We start from the raw sequence: 25,599 nt of genomic DNA on the forward strand, positions 1-25,599 counted from the left end.
GATCTTTCCAAAACCCTTTCTTTCAAGTTGAAAGATAGCTGCACGGGATTAACGGTTGCATTGTTAATTGTAAGAAAACAAGTGGGTTGACACATCCCACTTCTAAGTTTAAATCACATCTACAGTTTCTCAACAAAATATTTGCTAAAGACCTGCAAGCCCTGCCTAGCGGCACAAAGATTTACATATGTATTAACTGGGCATTTCTAAATCCATGATGCAAGCGATATTTAACATATATAATTAAAACAAATACGTATTAACACTGAAGTCTATAATCTCACCATGTACACAGATTAACCCTTACTCATGAAACTGGGAACAGTATTTCTTTTCTCTTCTGGCCTCAAACATCCCAATTTGACATACAAAAATGAACATCAAAGTAATGTTTAGATCTAACTTATATTCTTTTAATGTAAATTAATAGCAAGCACGGACTGAAACTTGCTGCCAACAGAGAAATCAGTCTTTAATATTATAGTTGCGGATTTTTGACATGTTAGAAGAGATTTTTTGTTTTATGGGGTAAGTACAAGATAAAATCCTGGATTTTAACTTCTGCTGAACTTCCAGCTTGGTACCTCTGAGTGTCAAATCTGCAGCTGGCAGTTCAAGTTTATCCTTGCCTTTGATATCTTGCTGAGATTCTTCAGATTGCTCATTTGAACATGTAACTTCAAACTCCAATGCTCAAATAAATAAACAAATAAATAAATAAATAAAATGTTGTGCTTATGTTTGCATTTAATCCAAAGACTGGAGAACTGAAAAGAACTGGTTTACACTTTTCCTTTAAACACACCGCTGCCACAGTGGCACATTGTCAAAATCTTATATCAGGCTAGAGAGCCATTTTTATAGTAGCAAACATAGGGGACACAGAACTGTGTATGAAGGCCTGCCACATGGGTAGTATATCTCAGCATCTCCTGCTCAGTCCTTGCTTATCTGTACCTGTTCAGTTTCCATTAGCATCAGACTACTTGACAGAGAAGAAAGGAAGACAGCTGGAAGATCAATGAAAATGTTCAATTCAAGCACTACCTATCTGTTCAGCTGTTTTTAAACATCATATTTTACAAGCTTATTCTTCTCTCCACTGTGAGAGAACACACAGTACCTGCACTGAATAACACGATGCAAAGTTAGACCTACCTATTCCCATATTGTGAAATGGTGTTAAAGTAGTTGGCTGCAATAGTTTGATCTCTTTCAAGAAACCACCAGGAGATGAGAGCTGTAGCAAAACGTGTTAGGAGAAGCATGATCCAAAAGGCTCAACAGCAGTTCTGTGGGCTTGACAAAGCTGCATTACTACCACTATCATGTGGGTTTGTTTGCCCCCACCCTTTTTTTTTTCCTCTCAATCTTTTTCACACAGGAAGGCATTCGCTGGGGAAACCCTTGTTTTTGTCTAAAATGTTTCTGTGTAGTAGAGTAGGCTAACTCAAAAAGTAATATCTTTGGTTGGGAAACAGGAAGATTGGTCTTAATACCAATGGAAGTCTGTTCTCCAGTCTCTCACATAATTGTCTGAAAACCACTATCTCCAACTACATCAACTGCAGCCTTATCACAGGTTTCATTAGGTAAGATAAGTGGAATTGGTCAGTCACAGTAGTCATTGTAAGCTATAAGCAATGTTTACAGGTGCTAGGTTCCAGCCACTTAATCCTTATTTTTCAGTGCACTGAGATTTTAACTTCAGATTTTCTATACAGGGCCAAAGCAGACAGCAGAAGTAGGCATAACGTTCTTGTGATAATACACAATACAGCATTCTGTAGTTAAATTTTTTTCAAGATTGCCAGACTTCAGGCCTAGGTACTATCCAATCACAGAGCAAGAATGAGAGGTACAAAAATTGACAAAGATAGGTTATTAGCAGGAGAAGGTAAATTCTCATAGTCAACAGAACATAGAAGAAAGTGCAAACCAAATTCTACATGGAAGGAAATAAATAATTCATTCCATGATTCAAGAATACTTATCTATGGAAGGTTTATAGCTCTATGCAAAACATGACACCGTGGCAAATGTCAAAACATGACACTTCGAAATCATTCTTGTGTTCAGGCTTAGACTGAACCAGTTGTTCATTTATGAGTGTGCAATATCTGTGCTGGGTTGGCTTGGTGCCATTTGTTATTATTACAGGTGGCAAAAGCACAGTGCGCTCTTGTGCCATCGATATGAAATGTTGTACAGCTTGCCACCTAGTGGTTACCTACACATGTAGGAGACATTAAAGAGAATTGAAGCTTGGAAACCCTTTGGGTATATTTGCCTCTGGAAAAAAAGATCATTATAGTGCATTACCTTAGACGTCTGCCACATCTGTCAGATAAAGAGCAGAATTTCATGACAACATCAATGCTTTATGACACTGCGGGAGGCAGTGTTTGAAAAGTCACAGATACAGCTTCAAAGATTATTTTGATTGAACAGGAGCCACAGCAAAATGAGATTCATTGTCTTTTGTGGTCTAAATAACAGCAATGAGCAGATCCATAAATATCACACAGTCAACACTGCTTACTGATGGTCTGCTTATGAAAGATTTTCTCAGTTTTGAAGGGCCTTTTGAATTAAACCAAGGGCATGACTTTCAGACATAATGTGGGAGGCCCTAATCCTATAGATCCAAAGGCAAAGCAACCAAGCACCAGTGTATCCATCACATGCATTCCTTCCTCTGAAGTTTTCTCTATGCTTGTCTCTTGACATTAGACATGTTGCAACTAGAAAAAGCTACTTAGGTATTTGGAACAATAACACAGAACAAAAGCTTTTTATATGGATGGCTATTGAAAAGCTTTGGGCTGGCGAAAATCTGTATTAATATAGAAATTTAAACAAACTGCAAATTGGCAAGGTTATATCTACAAAACAGAAAAAGTAAAAGAACCAATAGCCCAGAATTCAAAATGCTATTTGAAGTAAAATATCCTTAGCAAACCCTGAATAAGGACCATCATATATTACTGGTTCCGCTTGGGACTGTTCACGTCCAAAGGACCCTGAAAAAAATAGGCATGAATATGCACAGTAGGGTGACATTTAAATGTAGTATCTTGGTTTCCACAAACAAATAATGAAAAGGCATACCTAACTTATAAGCCTATAACTCATTTTCAGAAGTGACCTTGTCAACAAGAACTAGTGAGAACATAGTTAACAGCCTAAATTGCTTTTGAAAATGAGCCTAAAATTTAGTCTGTGTAAATGCTTAATATATCTTCTATTTGATTTGTGTTAACTATAGTGAGTGAGAGATTAATATTCATATTGATTTCTTTTTTCTAGAACTAAAAAGATACAGGCAGACATGTTGCATGAGCAAATTGAAGTTTCCCCAAATGGCAAATTTAATTTAAAAAACTTTTCACTAGATATTTGCTTATGGCTAACAGTGCCTCAGAAGGAACACCAACTCAAACAAGTTCCTATTCAGAAGAAGAACATTTAAGTGAAGAAAGTGTAACTAGGGGATTAGTTAATATTTGTGAAGCACTTCAAAGATGAGAAGTTTTATGTAACATAGAAATCATGAGTCCTTCCCTGATTAAGAGGTAGACTGAAGCCAGAGCCAGAGCCCTCTTTCTGTTTGTTAATGTTTTACCAGATTCTTTCTCTGGCCAGCTTTTTACCCACATGGATTGCTCTTAGAACTGTCAGTGATGTCAAAGCTGTTGAAATTCTGTCTAGTGTGGAAACACTTAAGATAACTTTTGATCCATAAAGTGTAGAATTTCAGATCACAACGTTTTGCAAGTAACAGCAACAATAAGAGTTATAGCAAAAGAAACTCCTGTATTCAAGTTCAAGTAGCAAACCAGAAAAGTTATTTTGCTTCAAAACATCTTATTTTTTTTGTTTGTTTGTTTTGTTAGGATACGATGTAAACTCAACTAAACATCCCAGGACCACAGTTATGGATAGCTGTGGACATGGAGTTTCTTAAAATGTACAGTGGGACCATCCACCAGAACTGGAGCTCTACTCTGACATGGAAAATACAAAATTTCATCTGCCCCAAAGGCATATAAAGTAAGTGGGGACACTCTAAGTGCAGACATAACTTGCATTATGCTCATATTCCTTCTGCACTGACCCCAGCCTCTACTGACCCAAGGAAACCTAGATGATCAGGAGCATTTCACATGGTAACACAAAGCACCTCCCACAGTACTGGTTTCACTCTAAATGGGATCTTACAGCTGAACTTCAATAAGTAATGTTTGTCTTTGTTTCCAGAAAAACTAGTAACTGTCCACAATAGCAAGTAAAAATGGTATTAAGCTAAACTTGAAGAAAAAAAATCCAGTTTTTAAAATGTTTTACAAAGTTTCCCTCCTCCTACCTAACAATTATTTGAAAATTAAAAAAGACCCTATAGCCCACAGGTGAATAGAGAAAGCTTGCAGCTTGTGCAGGAGCTATCCCTAACCCTTGTCACACTATTGTATGTGTCACAATTTTGAGAGGCAAGCACACATCTTTTCTGACAAGCAACTTTCCTTTGAAGATGGACTGTCATCAGCATTCAAGATACATAAGTTATGGAAGACCAATGTCTCCCACCTGCTCTCAGGGACATAACATACGAGAAGGAAAGAAATAAAGAAGTGTACTCCTTACTAGTACAGTATGTACACAACACTGATGTTTTTAATACCATCACAGCTTGTACCCATCAACTCCTGTTGCAGGATCACCTGAACAAGGAGCCTGTGCTCCTTTCTAAAACCCTTACTTCTACTTATCTGCAGAATTAACACAAACAGAAATATTTAATTCATGTTATTCCTACAGTACAAACTACAAAATAGCAGATAGAGTAAGGAGAGAGAAAAATCAAAATATTTCTTAGCTTTCTGACTTGCTTCCAAGTTTCCACAGGCTCAATTTGATCATGAAATGAACAAGGTACGTAACAGTCCATTTCAGTAATTCAGCATTAACATAAATGTCATTCACACTGCAAAATATATCCAGTCATATACTGGAAATATAGCAAATTGCAGGGCTTATCTGACATGCCAACCATTTTAAGTCCCAAAAGGCTGTTTTGTATATGAAAAATAACTGAACGAAGATGTTCAACAGGATCAGAAAGATCAGAAGATCAGAGAATAATTCTCACCCTATAACCATTGCTGTTTCACCAGAAATGCCCATAAAACATAGCTATTGGTATGACAGATCTGTACAGCACTGAACTTGCAAAATAGATGTTTAAATAAGCAAACTAACTTGCTTGTCTTTGTTCCAACTCATCTTCTACTCCTGAGCTTTCAGGCCTGTGTGTGCATCACTTGTATCTGAAAGGCAATCACGAAGTTGCTCCATCTCAATGATGGTTCTATTCACTGTAACAAAGTGTTTGATGGATATACTGAATTAAAGTGAGTGGCTTTAAACAAGAAAGCTCAGCATGAATAATGTAAGCCTCTGTTAAAAGAAGAAGCAGAACTCCTTGAAAATTTTATATATTGGGTTCTGAAGGCAGGGTGACGTGCTTCCAAAAAAGAAAGATTTCGTTTCCATAATCTTGTTTTCTAAAATGTAAAATTCTCTCTATTAGAGCTAAGAATGCTATTTGGATGATTTCCTGGAGGAGACAGCTTAAAAAGAAATCTTTTATGTTGTTTAAGTCCTGTTCTTGCAATGCAGTGTTTCAGGGCCTGCATGCAATGAGTAAGCTCTGCTATTAAGCATTCTTAGGGTAAATCAGGATGCAGACATCAAATTCAGGTTGTTCTCATGAAAAATGTTACCCCTTATTGATGTTTCACTTGTTTTGTGTTGGGAGTGTCATCTTTTCCTTTTGCTATTCTCTAGATCCCCAAAAATCTACAGTACGTTTTGCAATGGTGGCTGGAAATTTCTAGATGTTAAGAAACTGATGTCCTTGTAAGGCTGCCAATTGCATTGCATCACGCACACAGCAGCATGAAACTGCATGGCAGTATCAATAATGTTTCAAAGACATCCTTATCCTGTCAATATAGGCCTGACCTGAAATAATCTTCCTATTTCAGTCCCAGCCCCACAAAACCAGCACACAAATAATGACTCTCAGCACTACATCCACTCTAGTCCTACAGGTCTGTCACTGCACATTAGTTTGTCCCTGTCACAACAGCAAGGTATTGCTGTTGTGAATAACTATGTTTATAATCCATTGTTCACTTGGAAAGCCCTTTTAGATATTACTTTTTCATTCTTTTCTGACACTAAAGGTGGTTCAGTGAATCCTTAAATTTTCTCCGGTATTATAATTTAAGGCCATTATGTTTTGTCCCATCCATGGCAAAGGTTAAAACAGTTTTCCAAAGTTTCTCCAAGAAAGGATTACTTCATGAACAGGTTAACAGTTATGGAGAGACATAACATTCATCTGCAATACCGTGCTCAACATAATGACTACCCTTTAAAATGTTCCTTTACAATTTGCCTGTGAAGAGGCTATACTTTGCTGCCCATGCCTTAGAAATGGCACTCCTGTTAAAATTTCCAAGAACGCACAGTTTTGGTCACAGTATAACATTGATTAACGTTCAGTCTTTCAGTCTATTGCCTACGTTTTACTTTCTCCTCTCATCCCAATCCTAATGAGTATGACATGTAAGGTCAGGATTCTGTCTCACATATAAGGATTTGTGTGTGTGTTTTTTGTTGTTTGTTTTTATGTTCTAACTTGTTGCAGTCGACTATAAAATACTAGCAAGTAACAATCGCTAGTTCACTGTGTGCCCACAGCATATACCACACTACATTCATGATCTCACTTTTAGCCATTAGGTCTTAGCACACTAAGTAGTATTATGGCTATTAAGCTTTCACAAAAATAATTATTAAGTAAGGATTTGTCAAATTACAATTTGATCTAACAGTCACTTAGCAACAAGTGAACAGTGCAATTCTCAGACAGATGCTTTCATGTGTGTCCCAAATAAAGTTTAGACTATGTCAAGACAGCGGTATTTGCATTTTCAACTAGTATTTAATAAAAGCAGAGAAGTATGAGAAATGTTTGTAACAATGTCATTAACACCAGTGAGCTGTACTGGCATTCATCTTAATTGTTGGACAATTCAGGTGGCAAGAGAAAAGTACCTTAAAGTAACTCATTAGACCATTAAATTCTGACCACAGGATTGTAATACCAGTAGCACTTATGTAAAAATAATTAGTGGAATGTAGCAGAGTCCACTACTATACTTGTTTTCTTCTAGATGAGTCAAATTACTTTGCACAGCATGCTTACCTTGTTTAGTGTTGTTTTGAGAATTGAGAATAGAAGGGCTTGATCTCATTTCTAAGGTTTGCCAAATACCTTGGCAAGATCTATGTGCTCTAGATGAAGAAATCCAGGTCTGCTGGGCTTGACTAGGACTTTCCTTGAGCGGCTGACTTTGAACCATCTTTGAGGATGCATGTGCCTTTTGTTGCTCTGGCCCACAATTTCCAGTAGAGATATCTAGCTTAACCTGTGCAAGTTCAAACATATCTTATAAAGATATATATATTTTCACACCAGAGACACCTGAAAATCATTTAAATCTCTTTGGTGCATCTTGGTGTTAGAAAGACAGAAGGCTTCAGCACCAAAGAGGCAAGAGTGAAGAAGAAAATTATTAATTATAACTCTGAAAGGCTGTATAAGATGAACATCTTAAAAGTGATTGAGATACACTAGTTAAATAAGCCTGAAGTAGAATAAAGCTCTCTTAGCAAATATATGCATGTCTCTCAGGAAATGACTGTTGAAGAACCCTGATTGAAAAATCCAACTGAAGACAAATTAGATTAACGATAAAATTGCACTGTACCTGAGCAGATGGTAATTCTGTTTCTTCCCCACAGCTGCTTGGAGCTTTTTCTCCCTTTAAGTTAGGGCAGGCAATTACGGAAGAGATCCTTGAGAGATGTTGTTGCTTTGCATACTGCAGCTCCTAGTATGAAATGTTACATTAACACAAATAACTCATGGCCTCTAAAAACAATACATTTATAGCTCAGTTTGCTGTTACACTAGTAGATTTAAAAAATCTTTTATAAATAAGATTAAATAAAATTACATTCCCTTTGGAACAACAGGGCCAAACTATCCTAATATAAACGTCTTGCTAATTCTGTTCAAAATATTCATTTCTTATCACTGTTACTATCATCCTGCTTGTTACTCAAGTTTATGTTGCTAGGGCTATTATTCACTTTCATCTTTTCCCATGATTACATTACAGAGGAAATACCCCCAAAGAATTACTTCAAACAAACAACCACCACCAACAACAAAAAACAACACCACAGCTATGGAAAGGTGATCTGTCAAGATGTAACACAAAACAAACAAACAAAAACTAATTATCCCATTAAGTTTCACCAACTTCCTGCATGTTTCAATTCAAGTGAAATCTGACGAAAAGTGACCTGCTTCAGCCCTGTGAAAGGAGGTGAAAATAAGTCTTTTGCCATATATTTAAAACTAAAGAAATGTGAGCAGCCCATCATATAAAGTAACTGATACTGAAATTTCTGCAGGTAGCCTGTAGTAATAAATTCTGTCTGGTTTTGGTGAGGATGATAACACTGAACACAGAAACAAACATAGCATGGTTAGAGAGAGAGATTATGAAAAAACAAACAAGCAAGTAGAATAGCAGTGCTTGGAAGCCCAGCCTCAGTTCAGGAGCGGGAGCATCATGAGGTATTTTCTGGATGAAGAGCAGCCTGGAATGAGACTACTGAGGATGAAGAGCTTCAACGTAAGAAAGGACATCCTTCTTTCTAGTTTGGACAAATTCCAGCATTAATGGAAATTATCCCAAAATTTTCCAGAGCTGGAAAGATGCTCAATGATAGCCACTTCAATCATGAGCTCCAAGCCATCCTTGAATGGAAGAGGTAGGACAACTACTGCTGGAGTTTAACACACCACCTGGAAACATACAGTCAAATGCTGACCCACCAAGAGCCATGGACAAATTGGATTTTCAACATTCATTTATTTTTACAAAAGCAAGAGGAATCTTTAATGATTTTTAAAAGAACAAGGAAGACATGAGAGGTAAGAAAAATAGCAAGCATTAGTACATACCTCATTAAAAATAAAGCAAAGGAAGACTGCAATGGATGGGCAATGATTGATCTCAGTTCAAAAGTCAGCTAAGCTCTAAGATGAATTGCGAAAGAAAGAAAAATTAAAGAGTTGAGGTGAACAGGGAAGAAAAAACAGTGAAAAATGTGTTGAATGTTTTAAAATACAGAAGAACAAACTCCTAAAGAAATACTTGCCACCCCCTCCCATCCAAAAAAAAAAGCTGCTGGAAAGCAGCTCACTAGAAAAGAAAGAGGAATCCTGGTAGACTACAAGTTGAATGTAAGGCAGCAATACATCCTTGAGGTCTTCAGCCAACAGCATCTTGGGCTGCATCAGAAGCACTGCCAGCAGGTCAAGAGAGGTGACTATTTATCAGACACTGGTGCAACCACATTTTGAGTATTGTTTACAGTTCTGGGCTCCCTAGTAGAAGACAGACACAGCCACACTGGAGCAAAAACAGCTAAAAAGATAATTAACAGACTGGAGTATCTGACACAAAAGCAGAAGCTGGGGAGGCTGGCCTTGTGTAGCCTCCAGGAGAGATACGTCAGGAAGGATCTTATTAACATCTATATGCACCTGATGGGGTAAGTGGGAGGAGGCAAAGACAATTGAGCCAGACTCTTCTGAGCAGTATACAGTGGACGAACAAGAGGCAATAGGCAGATAATGAAATACAGGACACTCCACTTAAGCATAAGGGAGAAAAAAACAAAACACAAAACCCACCACCAAATCTGAAACTTCTTTACTCAGTGTGATCAAACACTGGAACAAGCCACCAAGAGAGGTTCCCAGAGGAAGTATTTCCCCAGTTGAACTTGGTTAATAATTCTACTGAGTTTTATGCCTCAGAGCAACAACCTCACCTTTTCTGAAAGAACATTGTTTGCTGCCCTCAAAACTACAACGACAATCAGCTGCTCTGACTCAATCCTCACAGGAACAAATCTGCTGATCAATTAAGTAAAGTACATAATGAAATCCTGATTCTAGTGAAGTCATTGGGAGGTCTGCCACTAACTACTGGGGGAGCCAGAATTTATCCATTTGTCTCTCTCATGAAAGCTGCAATTTAAGTATTAAAAGTTCTATTTTTGTTACAAAATATTACAGACAGGTTAATTACACATTCCGCCTTCATATGTGGAAAATGTGTTGTAATAATTTGGACAAGGGTTCTTTAAAATCCCACCACTGTGAATACTTGGAATTATTCTCACTGATTAATCATTTTCAAGTTTATCTTAGAACGTATTGCAAATCCTTCAAATGGCCTTATCTTACTCATTTAAGACTAAGATTTATGAAACTCATACTTGCAGTTCAGGATTGCATTTATGTTGCAGTAACACAAGTGTTTTTGAATTTCTTTGAATGAAAACCATGACTTTAAAAGTTAATTTTGAAGTAACAAACGTAACCCTTCAAGTATAAAACTTCCCAGGTACCAAAGGAGGACTTGAGCTGAAGTTGGTAAAAGGCATTTAATGCAGAGTTTTAAAGAAAGTTAGATTCATGGAACTAGAATTGGCTTAACTGTTCATTATCACTAGAGGTGTGTGATTACCTGTGTTGCAAGTCTGTGTTGTAGATGCTTTAAAGCTGAAAGCTGACACTGTGTTCTTTTGAGAAGCTCTCTTGGAGAAAGGCTACCAGAGGCAACACAAACTGTGCAGCGCTTAGAGCTAATGGGATGCCAAAGTCCTATAAAGGAGAGAAGATACCAAGGAGGTATTCTCAGTTATTTTATCATCAATGTTACATTTCCAACAAGTGTTTATAGCCAGTATAAATGAATCACTGAACACAGGCCTTCACTGGAGATGGATTCAATACTATTCAAAAACACGTCTAGTGGCTTTTTTTTTTTTAACCTTTGCTTCATTGACAGAGCAATTATTGCACGGTATTTAAATGTCCACAGTTTTCTTACATTTTATTTACTCTTGATTCCATGTTATCCTATAGTAAGCTTTCCTTTCTACTTTCATAAATAATTTTTGTCATCCTAAGAGATAAACCACCTCTTTTCTGGTCTTAGAAGTTAGTTCAACTTCCAGTTCCCACACTGACATCTAAGCACCAGGGAATCCTTCATCAGAGATGTTCATTACCAAAAAGTTACTGACTACAGACTATCAGTGTTTTGTGTTAGGACTTCTATCACAGGATAACCTAAGTTGGAACAGTTAGCACTTCAGTCTCATAAACTATCCAGCTCAAGGATCAGCCAGGTCCAGCACTTTGTTTTCATATTAAAACCTAGCTCTCTCCAGTTCAAAGAATCAACTGATTCACAGCTTTTATTCTAAACGTGTAAGCTAGCACTCTTTTCTAGAATACATTTACCTTCCTTTAATACCATTCCAATATCTGTTCTGGGTCTGTTTCCCATTTCAATCAGCTGCTGCTTCTCTTGGCTCAGAACTGATATTTTCCTTGCTGCTTCGTTCAGTATATTTTGCATTCCGTGTAGAGGGCAGCTGAAACCATACTGAAGACTAACACCAGGACAACAATTATCTGAGATAGGGCCAAAATCGACCGTCTTTTGTTCAAGAGCTTTGGTTTTTGACCCCTGGAAACAAAACAAAACAAAACAAAAACAGATAGAACTTATTATGTTGAAGACGGTGAAGGGCCTAGAGGGGAAGACATATGAGGAGCGGCTGAGGTCACTGTCCTGTTCAGCCTGGAGAAAAGGAGGCTGAGGGGAGACCTCATTGCAGTCTCCAACTTCCTCACGCGGGGGAGTGGAAGGGCAGGGGACCTATTCTCCGTAAACACCAGTGATGGGACCCACGGGAACGGTGTTAAGCTGAGGCAGGAGAAGTTTAGGCTGGACATCAGGAAGAGGTTCTTCACCGAGAGGGTGGTCGCACACTGGAACAGGCTCCCCAGTGAAGCAGTCACTGCACCAAGCCTGTCTGAATTTAAGAAGCGATTGGACTGTGCACTTAGTCACATGGTCTAAACTTCTGGGTGGACCTGTGCGGTGCCAGGAGTTGGACTTGATGATCCTTATGGGTCCCTTCCAACTCGGGATATTCTATGATTATTAAAATATTTTGAAAATGTGGTTTGCATGTTCAGAGATTCATACAAACATGCATTAGAAGCTAGTTGAAGAAAAAGAGCAAAGTTGAAGTCTACGGCCTGTTTTTGAGAGTTCATTTTCAAGATTTTGTTAGCAATACAAAACAAATTTAAACCATGGAATAAATCACTATCACAGCCTAGGAAGTTCCAACAAGTATGCTCCATATTGTTAACTGTAAATATAAAGTAATACATATAGGATACACACCACATAACTGTAAACATGAGCGTGGATAATACCAAAATAAAACGTGGAAAAAACATTTTACTGGAAGTAGCAAGCTACCACAAACCCTTTTTTATATAATCATTGTGTGCATATGCACACGTGGGGTGGATATGACTTAAAACATTGTTAAGAGAGAAAGGCTGCAGAATAAAAAGCAGTTACTATAATTGGTTTTGTCTCTGCAACCCTAATGGAGTCTTGCACATATGAAGTATTTACCCAAAAGACCATAGAATCACAGAATCATTAAGGCAGAATCATAGAATAGAACAGAATCATAGAATCACATCCACGTTTTTCAAGAGCCTGACTTCTTTCAACCCCCTTACAGGGGGACACGTTTCAATATTCATTTAAATACTCATCATTCACCAAACAAATCGTCTCCCTAAAGACTTTTTTTAATACTATACATTACCACAAGTACCTAAACATCACCCATGTTAAAATAGTTTTGCAAAAAACTTGCTCATCTACATGTTTACTCTTCTGTATATAAAGAAAACAGAAGTGTAGTACACTGTAACTGTGCAGTGCACTGTAATGGTGCTGTCCCAATCAGCTTTCAACTAAAGTCACCCTGAACACTGTGATTCAAAGAGTACACACTGAAAGGTGTTATCCATACTGACAAAAAGCAAACAAACAAAACCACCACATTCTTTGGGAGTTGCCTGACATACTAAGTCACTCTCTTATTTCTTCAGACAGATTCACATATCTGAAAAAAGGAGGATAAAAGAGGAGGCCCTTGAGAACATAAACAGAAAGCATACAAGTCCACAAACACTTTGGTAAGTGTTGTGATTTAATCCTGGTAGACAGCTCAGCAACACACAGGCTCTCACCCACTCCCCCTCAGTGGGACTGCAGAAAGAACCAAAAAGGTACAAGCTTAAGAACTCATGGTTTAAGATGTTTTGCTTGTGCAGACAAGCAAAGGAAAATAAGGAATTAGTTCACTGCTTCCAACTGGCAAGCAGATGTTCAACTGTTTCCAGGAACACAAGTTCATCACACATAACAGTTACTTAGGAAGACAAATGCCATCACTCTAAACATTCTCCCTTCCCCCTCCTTTTACCCAGGTTGTGTTACTGAGCATGACAGCATACGGTATGGAATAACCCTTTGGTCTGTTTGGGTCGGCTGTCCTGGCAGTGTCTCCTCCTAACTTCTTGTGTGCTCCCAGCCTCCTCACTGGCAGGGCAGCAAAGGAAACAGAAAAGACCTTGACTCACTGTAAGCACTGCTCAGCAACAACTAAAACATCAGTGGGCTATCAACACTATTTTTCATCACCAATCTAAAAATACAGCACTATACAAGTCTCTATGAAGAAAGCTAATTCAATCTCAGCTAAAACCAGGAGAGGCAGAAGGGTGGAGAAATAAATGCAGGGGTAGAATCTGTAAAAACATGATGAAAGACATCACAGTGGAAGAAGGAAGGCACATCACATTGGTGTACAGAAAGTAATTTATATCAAAGCTATCAACATAAGCAGCTGAAAATTATTACATTCTGCCCTCATACGAACACAGTGAAATTAAAACACCGAGGCTTAACATAAAGAGAGGTAAAGGCAATGCCCACTTACAGTACTACCAACTGTCATGCTATGTACCACCTCCATTGTACCAAGAAGTGAAAGTGCAATGCACGTCAATGAGAAGAATACTATTTCCTTAAAATTCATTTTTCATGACCTTTTCATAAAAACATTCAACAGCATTACACACGATGACAGCTTGTAAGATGTAGAGTTAGGACTGAAATTCAGAAATCTTTTTATTTTTAGGTCCATGTCCTACTACTTGTTTATACACATAAAGCAAGAGTAATTCACTATTTCATACTGAAGATGCAGATCGCTGTCTGCAAAATATTCTTATTCTTGTATCCAGCCCTGAGAATTCAATTACAGTTTAGCACCATGAAGCAAAGGTTTAATCTCTGGCACAGAGAATGTTCAGTAACTATCTTAGTGTCTCCAAGGCAAAGCCACACTCACTTTTTTTTTTTTTTTAAAGGTTTCATCCCTACTTAAAAGAACTCAAAAGAAAATAAGAATGCATCTGTGACAGTAGCTTGTAAAATATTTTCTGCAAAAGAAGAGAGTAGTTGGTACAAAATTCAGTTTTCAACTAATTCTGGAAGTAGCAGAAGAGGAAAAAAAGATCTGTCTATACTGGCACACAACTTCCTAGATGTAATTTCACAGTAGGAACAAACAAAACTACTTTTATATTCAGCAAAATAATGCAGTATTTAAAGATATTAAACATCATTGTGGATGGTAGGTTGTGTGTGTTTTTACACATGGTTCAAAAGGTTCTGAGATTTTATTTAAACATTGTTATTGTTTCAGCTCTTAAACCTATTAGCTTTTAATGTAATTATCTCTCATCATTCTTTATTACTTAGTTATTATTTCCATTTTCTTGAACTTAGAAGGTTACTGGTGAGTCTTAGCAGTAAAATTAAATCATAAAAGACATCAGTAGATTTTACAGATGACTTAAGAATTAGAAAAAAAAATATTTTGAAATTGTATTTTAACCTGTCTTTAAAATTCTTTTGCTATACCATGAAATCTCTGGGAGACAGTAAGGGGAGACCCTATAGTGACCTACTCCTTACTTGGTATTCTGTGTTATTGTTTCAGCTCTCAACCCCATTATTATTTTTACTGAGAGATGCCTCCATCATACTTTAATGCCGACATTGCTCCTACCCTTTAAAACAACGTAATGAGAATTAACATTTGTAAACCCTAGAACTGAATAAAAACGCTTCCAAAGCCAATGAGCTTTTTCGTCTTTTGTGGTGTGAGCTGTAACCGACGGACGCGCTCAGCGGTTTCTCCCGGTCAGACCGACCAGGCCCTTAACCCCCCGGTGGCCTGCGGGCTACGCAAAAGGCCCCCAGGGCCGGCCCGCCGCACCGGGGCCTCGCTACCCAGTCAGCGCCGCCCCCTAGCGACGGACTGGCGGAAGCGAGCCCCGCGAGCCGGCAGGTCCGAGGCTCTCCGAGGAAACCACCGTGCAGCCAGCCAGCCCACCCCAGCGAGCACCCCCAGCGCTTCTGTGACAGTTCAGGTTGTCGAGCCTGTTCTGGGAAAATGCTCCTGCACGTCAGTTTCTCTAAAGGAAAACGCATACATCTCATACAATATCCCCAGTTCCTCTTTCTGGAGGACAAAGGCTAGAATGAGAAGAGGCTAAAAAAAAAAAAAAGAAAGTGAAGAAAGAATAAAGACAAGGCAGGAGCTCAAATTCATATTTTCATAAAACAAAAAGCAAATGCAAACCAAAGCTTCACAGTACCTGCTGGTTAAAGTCCACTATTGACACAGTATCTACATTATCATCTTGATCCACCTCAAAGCATATTGGAAAATTTTAGATATTAAAAAAAGGCTAACAAATTTAAAACAGAAAACTCAGGTGATACACAACAGCTTAAGAATTTGAAAATGGGGGAGGAAAAAGATCAAAAAGAGCTTGAAAGATCAGAAATGACTTGTGCCAGGGAATAACTAGTCAAAACTTATTCCCTAGAAAGAATGAGCGTAAGTTTGTCTGAAAAAAGTCACTGCTAGCTCATTACTGACTAAATAGGAGTATATAAAATAATATATTATATATATATATATAATATATAAAATAATTATTAATTACACATACATATTTTAGGTAGTTTAAATCTCTTCGTACCTTTTCTGTGTTTGGGTTTATTATACAACCCAAGTTATTTGAGCTGACATTGATGTTGTTCAACGTGGTTCTAACTGAAACTTGGTCTGTGCAAAATGAACCTTTTAAAAAAAAGAGGAGTATAACATGAATGTATACACATTTATATAGTTTGGGCTTTCACAGCAATAGCTGCAGAACTTTTTCTCATTACTATACATTTATATTACTTCAGTAGATGCATTGTAAACAGAGCTGAGGAAATATAGAAAGTAGTACAGTCTCACGATATGTAAATATCAGTCATCTACAAAATACAGAAGTGTCTATCGACGACATATTACAAAGTTCAATTTGTGGGTAAGTAGCACACAGACAGAAGTTTTTATTTCTTCCAGTACTGCATTATTTAATTGTTGGGAAACTGGCAGTACTCAGTATAACACGAATAGTTAAGACATAGCAGATTCTTTCTATCACAGTTGAAAAAAAATCACCAATAAATTTAAATCAATTCTGAAAAATGTTTCTTTTACTTACAGTAAAAATGGGAGTCTGAACATTTTGAATTATGTGGACAAGGCAGGGGAAAGAACAGAGGACTTTCTGGAAACCAGAAATGCCCTTCTAAGTTACTCTCCCACTGTCTTAAAAATTTTGTATTTAACATTATAAACTCTTTTAGAGATCAAACATAATCTCTCTATATTTTTAAAGGGATATAAGAAGGATTATTTTAGTTGAATAAAGAATTTCAGCCAAAGAAGAAATGGATAATTAATTTCTGAAAACGTTTATCAGCTGACAAAAACAACTGGTTCTCTTGGACACTGATAAATTCTAGCAGGCATAAATCTGCATCTTGGACTGTATCTTCAAAAAACAACGGACTAACTTTAACCGCTTGTATAAAAGAACTACTATTTTTTGATTAAAAAAATTGCTTTAATTGGTTATTAATGTTTCATTATTAGCAAGGCTACCAAGAAAAATATGCTTAAATTTAATAAAAATGCAGACTTCATTAGCTCATTATTTCACATTATAAGTGACAGTTTAAAACTAATTCTGCAAACTGATATGACAGATCCCACCTTAGTGCAAAATTAAAACAGAGAAGCTTAATGACAGCTTGGTACAACAGAGTAATTTTCACCTGTGTTACCTTAGTTTTCTGAAATACAGAAAACAATTCATAGTGGCTCTGGAATAGCTTAAAGCAATCAGAACTTAAATGTTTACATAAACGAGGCGTGGAAAGACGCATAGAACAGCTATCCACCTGCACTTACATAACTGGTGAAAGGTGCTAAAAAACAGGGCTAGCTATTCCACACAAGTCCTTGAAAAAGTTCTCGTCTATTCATTTTTTTTTTAAATGAAAATAAATCAGAGCCCCTTATTCCATTACTAAGTTATAGTTGATTCCTTCCCTATTTTCTCCAAAGTTCTAAGAGTCACAAGAATGTTTATGAAGACAAATTTCAGTTTGTTTCCAAACAGGCCTCTACTAGTGCCAACCAAAATCAAACTTCAAAAATTTTCATAAATTTACTACAAAATATGTCTAAATGTAGTGGACAAGCCTTCTATAGTTCATGCATTTATTTATTTTCTGTTATCAGCTTTTTCCCAAAAAGATTAATGCAAAAAAGAAAAAAGATGGAAGTTTTTAATCAGTGATATATTAAAATGTTTCTAAGAGAGGCTAAAAATCTGTTAGTCACCCACTGATTTGTGACAACATTTGGTAAAAGGGATGCATTTCAAAGTACTATGTATTTTTAATTCTGATACATTTAAAAAAATTTATTTTCCTTAAGCTAAGAGTGTCACCTAAGTGAAGAAAAAAAAAAAAAAGCATTCAGGACAGTTACACATACATCTGTGTAACAACACCCTCAGCCCTTTCCATCAAATTACCAGGAGTGAGTGACGAGATTTCTGCAGTTAGGCCAGTGATAGTTTGTTCCGTCAGAGGAAGAGAGGACTGCATCTGTTCATCGAGACTCTCCATTTCTTTCCTCATTTGTGCAACAGCAGCCCGAAGGCTGGCATTCTGCTCCTTCAGCTTCTGTATTTCCAAGATTGGAATATCTTTTCTAAGATAACTTTTATCATCATATTGAAGTATCTGTAAAATAAAAGCACAACACAATAACAATCCTTCATTCACGAGCAACGCAGATCATGCCACACCACCACACGCACACAGATACTCATACTTTCAATCCAAGAACAGACTAGGGGAAAAGAACCATTGAAAACGAAGAAAGATGTGGTTATTCTGGGGATTTGCCTGGGAAAAAAAAAGTGCTAACAAAAGTGCTGTGATGAGAACCTGACGTGGGGGAGGAGGCACAGAAAGGGAAGAAGATGGCCACAGAGGTGGCTCTACCTTATCACTGTTCTTTGAAGTGTGCTGTCTCTCTTTAATGCATGGGTACACCATCTCTTGAAAGAACTTACTGGCCCCATACTGGCCCTTTCCGATGTGCGAAATTCTCAGAAGTGTCATTAGAGATCATCTGTTCACAAGAACATAAAGAGGCTGGACATCCTTTGCTAAGCTGGAAAAAGGGAAGTATATGGAAAGCTAGTTCTGCGTGAATAAAGTGATGGCCCAATTGGGACAAGAATGTGAAATGTCCTAGATCATAACCTTTGAGAACTGTTTTCCTGTTAAATCAAACATTGCTTGCTCCAGAATCCAATTTCTGACAATAGTCAGCAACATACGTATAGGAAGAATACACGTATAGGAAAAAAATATTTTTTATAATTGTATAGGAAAAAAAATCTGGAACAACCAACACAGACACAGTGACAAACATACTTCCTGGTCATTCAAAATTCCAGCACAACCTTCAAGACAGTTCTGGTAGGACCAATGAAAGATTACATATTTGGGTCCTGACATTAATTAATTCTGCCATTTTTCTTTCGAAGTGTGGCTGCAAACATTTTTAAAGAAGTTACATTAGAGTGACGGCAGTGTATAACGGTGGTTTCATTCAAACAGTGCAGAATTTAAATTCCACTTTGTAAAATCCTCCCTAGCTGGTGGAGACATTTGTCACCATCTATTTAAAAAACAGATACTTTTTGGTACAGGAGTATGATAAAGCCCTAGAATTATAGAATATACACTATTACAGTCACTAAATTAATCTTAATTTGCAAACCATCCAGATCAGATATTTTTTTAAAAAAGAGTCTAATGTGTTCGTAATATTTGTATTGAATGCTGCTAATTTATGTTACTGAGCCCCCAAAATGTTTCTTTGTATTCAACCCTAATCTTTAATTATTGCAAAGCAGCAGTCCTGCCTCTCCTGAGGGAAAGGCAATTCAAGGCTCTGTGCATAGGACACAGGTCAACAAAATACTTAAAATTCAACATTTATGCCTTGCATTGGCTTCTAATACTACTCCTTTTCAGTCTACTCCACCATTCCGCACTTTCCTCAGTCCCCTTACTTACCAGTTGCAAACCTATTCTACGAGAGTGATCTAAAAGCTGGGACGCTAATGGACTTCAAATTAAATTTCCCTGTTGTAAGGACAGTGGCTGCCTCACAGCCCCTCTCCTGTGGCTCTTTCTGCCCTAAGAGTACGGGGTATCCAGAATATGAGAATAATCTCTATTCTGCTTTTACAATCTCTCCAAGGTTGTTTAGGTGAGGATTGAGGAAAGGGAGACTGAAAAGACTTGAAGAGAAAGGCAGCAGTAGGTACCAGTACATCAACCAGGTGTATTCTGAATTCTGGGGACGAGAACTGCATCTCAATCTGCAACACACATACGAACCATTATGGTCTGAAACAGGAATACAACTGTTCCAGGTCTTTGCTAGTGGAAAAGGGTCTAAACAGAAGACCACATTTTCATCCAGAGTTACTGTAAGTGATCTTTCCTTATCAATGCACTTGTATGGTATTAGCATGCTCTAGTTAGGCACATGTGATCTAAGCCATACTTAAACTCAAGCAATTACAAGCAAAACTTTCCAGGCTGGTGTGTTTCACATCTGTTGCTAAATTAAAGCCCAAGAATGACTAGTGCTATATTTCTAACACTTTCAGGGGGTCTCAGACCAATCTGAAGAAAGGAACCATACGCTGATGATATTGTACTACACTGTATTTAAACATTAACTTTTCCTGTCTCAGTAGTCTGAAGAAGATGCTAGCCAAGACACTATCACTTCTTTAGGAAGAATCACTGATGCAAATGTTACCAATTTTTAACTTTTAATCATTTTTTCCTGTTTGTTTATAATTCATTTTGTACAGAAAAAAAATAAAAAGAGAAAAGGTCCTAGCTCAGAATACTACATATTTTTTATTGTTTGTTTTTTAAACAATGACCCTTCACATAAATCAGAGATAAAAATAGTTTTGCTGATATGGTTACTGCTTGTCCTACAGGCCAAAAATGTAACAAAGAGAGAAAATACAAGAACATAAAGAAAAGTGTGAAAATGAAAACAAAGTTATAGCAGCAACACTAACAGATTACAGCGGGCAAGAATAGTGAAATGGAACAGTAAAATAATGTCCCCTTATCAATCTTTATTCTCCTTGTATATGAATGAACAGTTTACAAATCAGTCCAGTTTCAGATGAAACTGGAAAAACAACTTGCTCCATAAGAAGTGTGTGCTTCAGCCTACCTTCATCTATTTTATTATAAAAAATATTTTCATGACTTATCTTCTTGAATACGTTACTTTTCCGTAGAAAACACTTGGCGTGCTTAACACTACTTTGTTTTTTTCAGCAAGATCAGATAACACACACTTACTAGTCTACTGTTGAGTATCTGTAACTGCCCAGTAGGATGCACTGCAGCACAGTCGTTACTTTCACTCTTTTAAAATAGACCATTTTCAACTCCTAATGCACAACCCTCCAGCATGGCTTCAAACCAGCATTATGTTTCCAATTTTGAATGGTGGTGGGTTTTTTTGTTTTTGTTTTTTTAACATATGCATTTAAGTAGGAACGAAAGGAAAACTTGTTTCTGAGACTAAAATAAGGGATGTTATTTTAAAGAGCTGGCAAATTAAGAATTTTAAAGGCAAGGCTTCAAAATATAACTTCACAACTTCCAAACTGACCCCAAACTGCAACTAACAAAGAGTCTCAGGTACATTCCAGAAAACAATTCTTCCCATTCGGATGTGCCACAATGGTACTGTACATTGTCTTGTTTTGGACCAACTGTCTTTCTACATACAGACTGTTCCTTTTCCCAGTAGGTAGCATATCAGCCATAATGAAGCCCATGACACCTAACCATATGTGTATTCCAAGCTACATATGTCTATATTTTGAATTAAACAGGTGCCTTAGAGGAACTCTTTACAAGAAATCCAGTGGAAACAAGACCCATAAGATTTTCATCTCAGAATGAATTTATCTAAGCCAAGACACGAAGTGTTGTCTAACCTGTTTCTCTCCTTCAGGTAAAATACCACAGTTCAACGATGATGCTTGTATTGTCTGTTCTCCCTCACCAGTCATAGCAGAAAAAAGAGTTTCCATTTCATGCAACCTGTAGCCTGTCTTCTGTAGACCAGCTTCAGCCTAGGAGAAAGGGAAAGAAGGGGAAGCAGAGGACATCAGTATCTAAAGTACAAAGAGAATAGAGATTTAAAAAAAAAAAAAAAAGGAAAATGAATTTTTCTTTAAATTACACGACAGGGACTCAAAGCATATACCTTTTGGCTCTGTCAAAAAATGCCTCCACAGAAAAATAATTTGGCTTCATTATCTCATCTTCTTACTGCAAAATGGACAACAGTTTTTCATTTCTCAGAAGTGTTCCTATGTTACACCTATTAATATCTATTAATCGTTTTCAGAAAATGGGAAAATAAAACAGAGTAAATGTCTGCATTTTAAACTTCATGAACAGATGTTTCCTCTGTACCCATGGTTTTACTTGGCCACTGGTCATTGAGAATTAGTTAGTCCACTGTGTAACTGTCTCTAAGCAATAAACATGTTGATACTGTATTTTGTTTTTCAGGAACAGTTATACTCCATAAACTAAAGGTGTCCCCCCTTTACACAGGGGGATAGGATAGGACAGGCGGAAACAGTATTAAAATAAAAGAGGGTTGATTTAAATTAGATGTTAGAAGGAAATTCTTCACTCAGAGGGTGGTGATGCACTGGAACAGGTTGCCCAGAAAAGCTGTGGGTGCCCCATCCCTGAAGGTGCTCAAGACCAGGTTGGATGAGGCCCTGGGCAACCTGATCTAATAGGTGGCATCCCTGCCTACAGCAGGGGAGTTGGAACCAACGATCTTTAAGGTCCCTTCCAAACCAAGTCATTCTACGATTTTTGGCCTGGCACTGCTTCTTTTTCTTCTTTAATGTCAAGAGAAAAGCAGTCTCATTTCACAAGCTCACTTCCAATTATATTCTATATTTGTTTGGATGAGAGGCCAAAAACTAAACATCCTAGTTATAATGAATGACCACATTGCCACGTAAATAATTTAAAATATCATTTTAATATCCTGTTCATACAAAAATAAGGAAAGAAGGTTTTGTTGTTTTTTAAAATATAGACAAGTGGGAAAATTGCAATCTCCTCAAGGTTTCACAGTTGAAGGTCAAATTCTACTGACAGTTAGTAAGACTATTTTTTTTATGATGAAATTACACCAATATAAGAGGCAGAATGGGAAAAAAACACCTTGTAATCAGATGTATAACAAACAACGTATATTACCCATCTTCTAGTTTTTATTATATAAAAATATAATATATATAGTATATTACTGCTTCTGGTTTTGAGGCTGACCTTTTCTGCAGTTTCAAGGTTAACAAATTTAGCAGTGTGCTGCCTACATGAAAAAATCTTACACAATCTCAGATTACTAAACACATTCCTAACAGTTCGTTACAAGAGGCAGCTGCCAGACAAGTAAAGCAACAGCTACTAAACAAGTAGTGCATATATTTTTTTTTAACTTGTCATTATACCTCTCAAAAATTTAAACAGAAAAGGCAAAACCAAAACAAAATACACACTTATACAACTAAGCAATATTCAAATATAATATTATTATAATACATAAATGATTGATTGCTAGGTGGCATCGCAGCAACACAACATTGTTTCTTTACATTCCTATACCTGTTTCTGACAAGCAAGCTCTCCTTCTACTTCTTGGGTTTTTCTCTCCATGTGATGCTTCAGGTTTATATACTCCTCACACTGATGACCTATGTGACTGTCATTAGAACTACAAACAAAAATAAATTTATATTAAAGAGCATCTCTGGTGAGCTAGCGAGGCATACATATGGAAAAATCTTTTGAACAATAACACAACCAGAAATACAAGACGCAAGAATTTCCTAAAGAAACAGTCGCATGGATTTCCCCCCCTTCTACTATTCATAATTAGCAATCACTTTTTAAAAATTATCTTGCACCTAAGTGAATAAACCTTTTAAAGCAACATGATCCACTATGAGCATACTATTTTATATCCTTTTTAAAATACAAATTTTTACTGATTTTCCAAGATGTCCAGTTTCAATTAAAAAGGTCACACAACCCAAAGTATATCATATGTTTCAGTAAATAATTTCAGTATGTTCCCATCGTGTAAAAAATGAGTATTGTTTCAACAGTTCTCAGCTACCAGATTGCATTAAGTTTTGAACAGTACTCTTTAAAAATTAGGTGTCCTCTTCTCACACAGGCTGATTACACCCTCAGATAACCTTCCCTTTAACCCATCATAGAGAATATTCACTGGTGAAGCTCCCTGAGAATGAGTTCAAGTAGATCATTTTTCCACGCTTCAAGTTACTCTCCACTCTCCCTGCCTTCTCCCACCCCCTTTTCTTTGAACAGTTTTGTGACCAGCATACGTTGCCATGTTACCAAAGTCAAATGATAATACTTATTAAATCCTATTGCTATTTGTTTGGTGATACTTCAGAACATCCCATAAAGTACATTAGCCATTGCATCAGCCTTGGACCTTCCTGAACTGGTCATCCAGTGACTCTCGAGCGCACTTGTGAGTAAGGCTATATTCTGGCAAGCAGCACCATCTTGTAAATATAACGGGATCTCTTTTTGTTAGAAGCTATTGGACCTCACATTATGTTAAAGATACATGCTTGTACCCTCTTTATTTATTGATCAATATGGATTCATCAGAAAGTTAAGTACAAAATAGTTTGGACTAATTACAAGCTTTTTAAAAAAAGCTCATTACGTATATTGTACAACATATAAAGCTTTATATATTGTAAGTAAGCAAGCAAAGGAAAGAGAAAAAAGTCATATATTTCTGTCTTTCTAGTTTCTAGACTCTAATTATGATGACTTCTCCAGACAGCTACTGGTAGGATATTTTAGACTATGGCTACAATGAAAACACAGAAGTTCCTGTCATACAGAAAAGGTCAGCACCATACCATGCAGGACAGGCAGAGGAGGCTGTGTTAGGACAAGTTCTGTTTAAGTCTGCTGCTCCCAACAGTTATATCACTGTGCATGGCAGAACGTTTCCTACTTCACTTGCAAACATTTGAAGCCTTATCCATACATACATTCACAATATAATTCATCTCTGAAAGTCTTGTTCAGTATCAATCACTTCCTTCCCTTTCTTGAATATGAGATGTTTCACTGCTCAAAAAGAAAGCCACATCTTTGGTTCTGATTAAAGGTCTGACCTAACAGTATACCTATAGCTCTCCCAGTTCCTTAGCAACACATCTACAGACCTGTCAGTATCTGATCTAGCTAGTGTCCAGCAAGTTATTGCTTTTCTCATCTTAATTTGGTCAAGTATTTTGCTTACTGCTATGAGCAGAAGAACAAGAGGTTACCCAAAAAAATCAGTCATCATATATGAACTGTATGATTGTTACAAATTAAATTCTGGTATCATAATGATGAATTACGAAACCAATCCCCAAGGAAAAAGTGTTCCCTTCTGACAAATCCTTTTCTGCTCCCCACAATGTGTCCCATATAATCATGCCAGCTCCCCAACACACACCCCTTATATAGGGACATGCTGTCCTAGGGAAAGCACACTTTCCATAGGGAAAGCACTCTAATTTTCACTTAATGCTACACTGTCTCTAACCCATTGCTATAAATTGGATAAGTCACTGGTGGAACTCAAGATATAGGAGGTGTAAAAATAGCCAGGGTCACTTCTGTTAGCCTTCACTCTGTTCATGCTCTAAGCATCCCTCTGTCAGAATAGACAACCTTATCTCCACAGTCAGAGTGCTCTCTACTGTATAAACAATGTTACTGCTTTAACCCAATGCAAGTTTTGTCTTAGAGAAGCTAAGTTTCCCCTTTCCTGCATACCATTCTAAGGATGTCATATAGAATCTTTTAGGTTGGAAGAGACCCTTAAGACCATCAAGCCCAACCATCAACCTAACACTACCAG

General features: G+C 37.2%; 1 protein-coding gene across 20 annotated transcripts in view; it reads right to left on the reverse strand.

Moving 5' to 3' along the window:
- Window positions 1-391: 391 nt before the first annotated feature.
- CCDC57 (coiled-coil domain containing 57) overlaps window positions 392-25,599 on the reverse strand; it is a 37,247-nt gene continuing 12,039 nt past the window's right edge. For 12 of the 20 annotated variants that reach the window (XM_083804708.1, XM_083804705.1, XM_083804704.1 and 9 more), the window contains 9 exons: window positions 23,301-23,409; window positions 21,599-21,736; window positions 18,068-18,278; window positions 16,166-16,266; window positions 11,468-11,696; window positions 10,686-10,822; window positions 7,842-7,964; window positions 7,277-7,499; window positions 392-692 (listed from right to left, as the gene is read on the reverse strand). In XM_083804708.1, coding sequence (XP_083660834.1) covers window positions 466-692; window positions 7,277-7,499; window positions 7,842-7,964; window positions 10,686-10,822; window positions 11,468-11,696; window positions 16,166-16,266; window positions 18,068-18,278; window positions 21,599-21,736; window positions 23,301-23,351 — 1,440 coding nt within the window. In that variant the 5' untranslated portion in view covers window positions 23,352-23,409 and the 3' untranslated portion in view covers window positions 392-465. The other 8 variants (XM_083804713.1, XM_083804711.1, XM_083804712.1 and 5 more) reach the window with 6 other exon arrangements.

The sequence above is a fragment of the Anser anser genome (assembly GCF_964211835.1).
Source record: "Anser anser genome assembly, chromosome: 19".
NCBI classification, from domain to species: Eukaryota; Metazoa; Chordata; class Aves; order Anseriformes; family Anatidae; genus Anser; species Anser anser.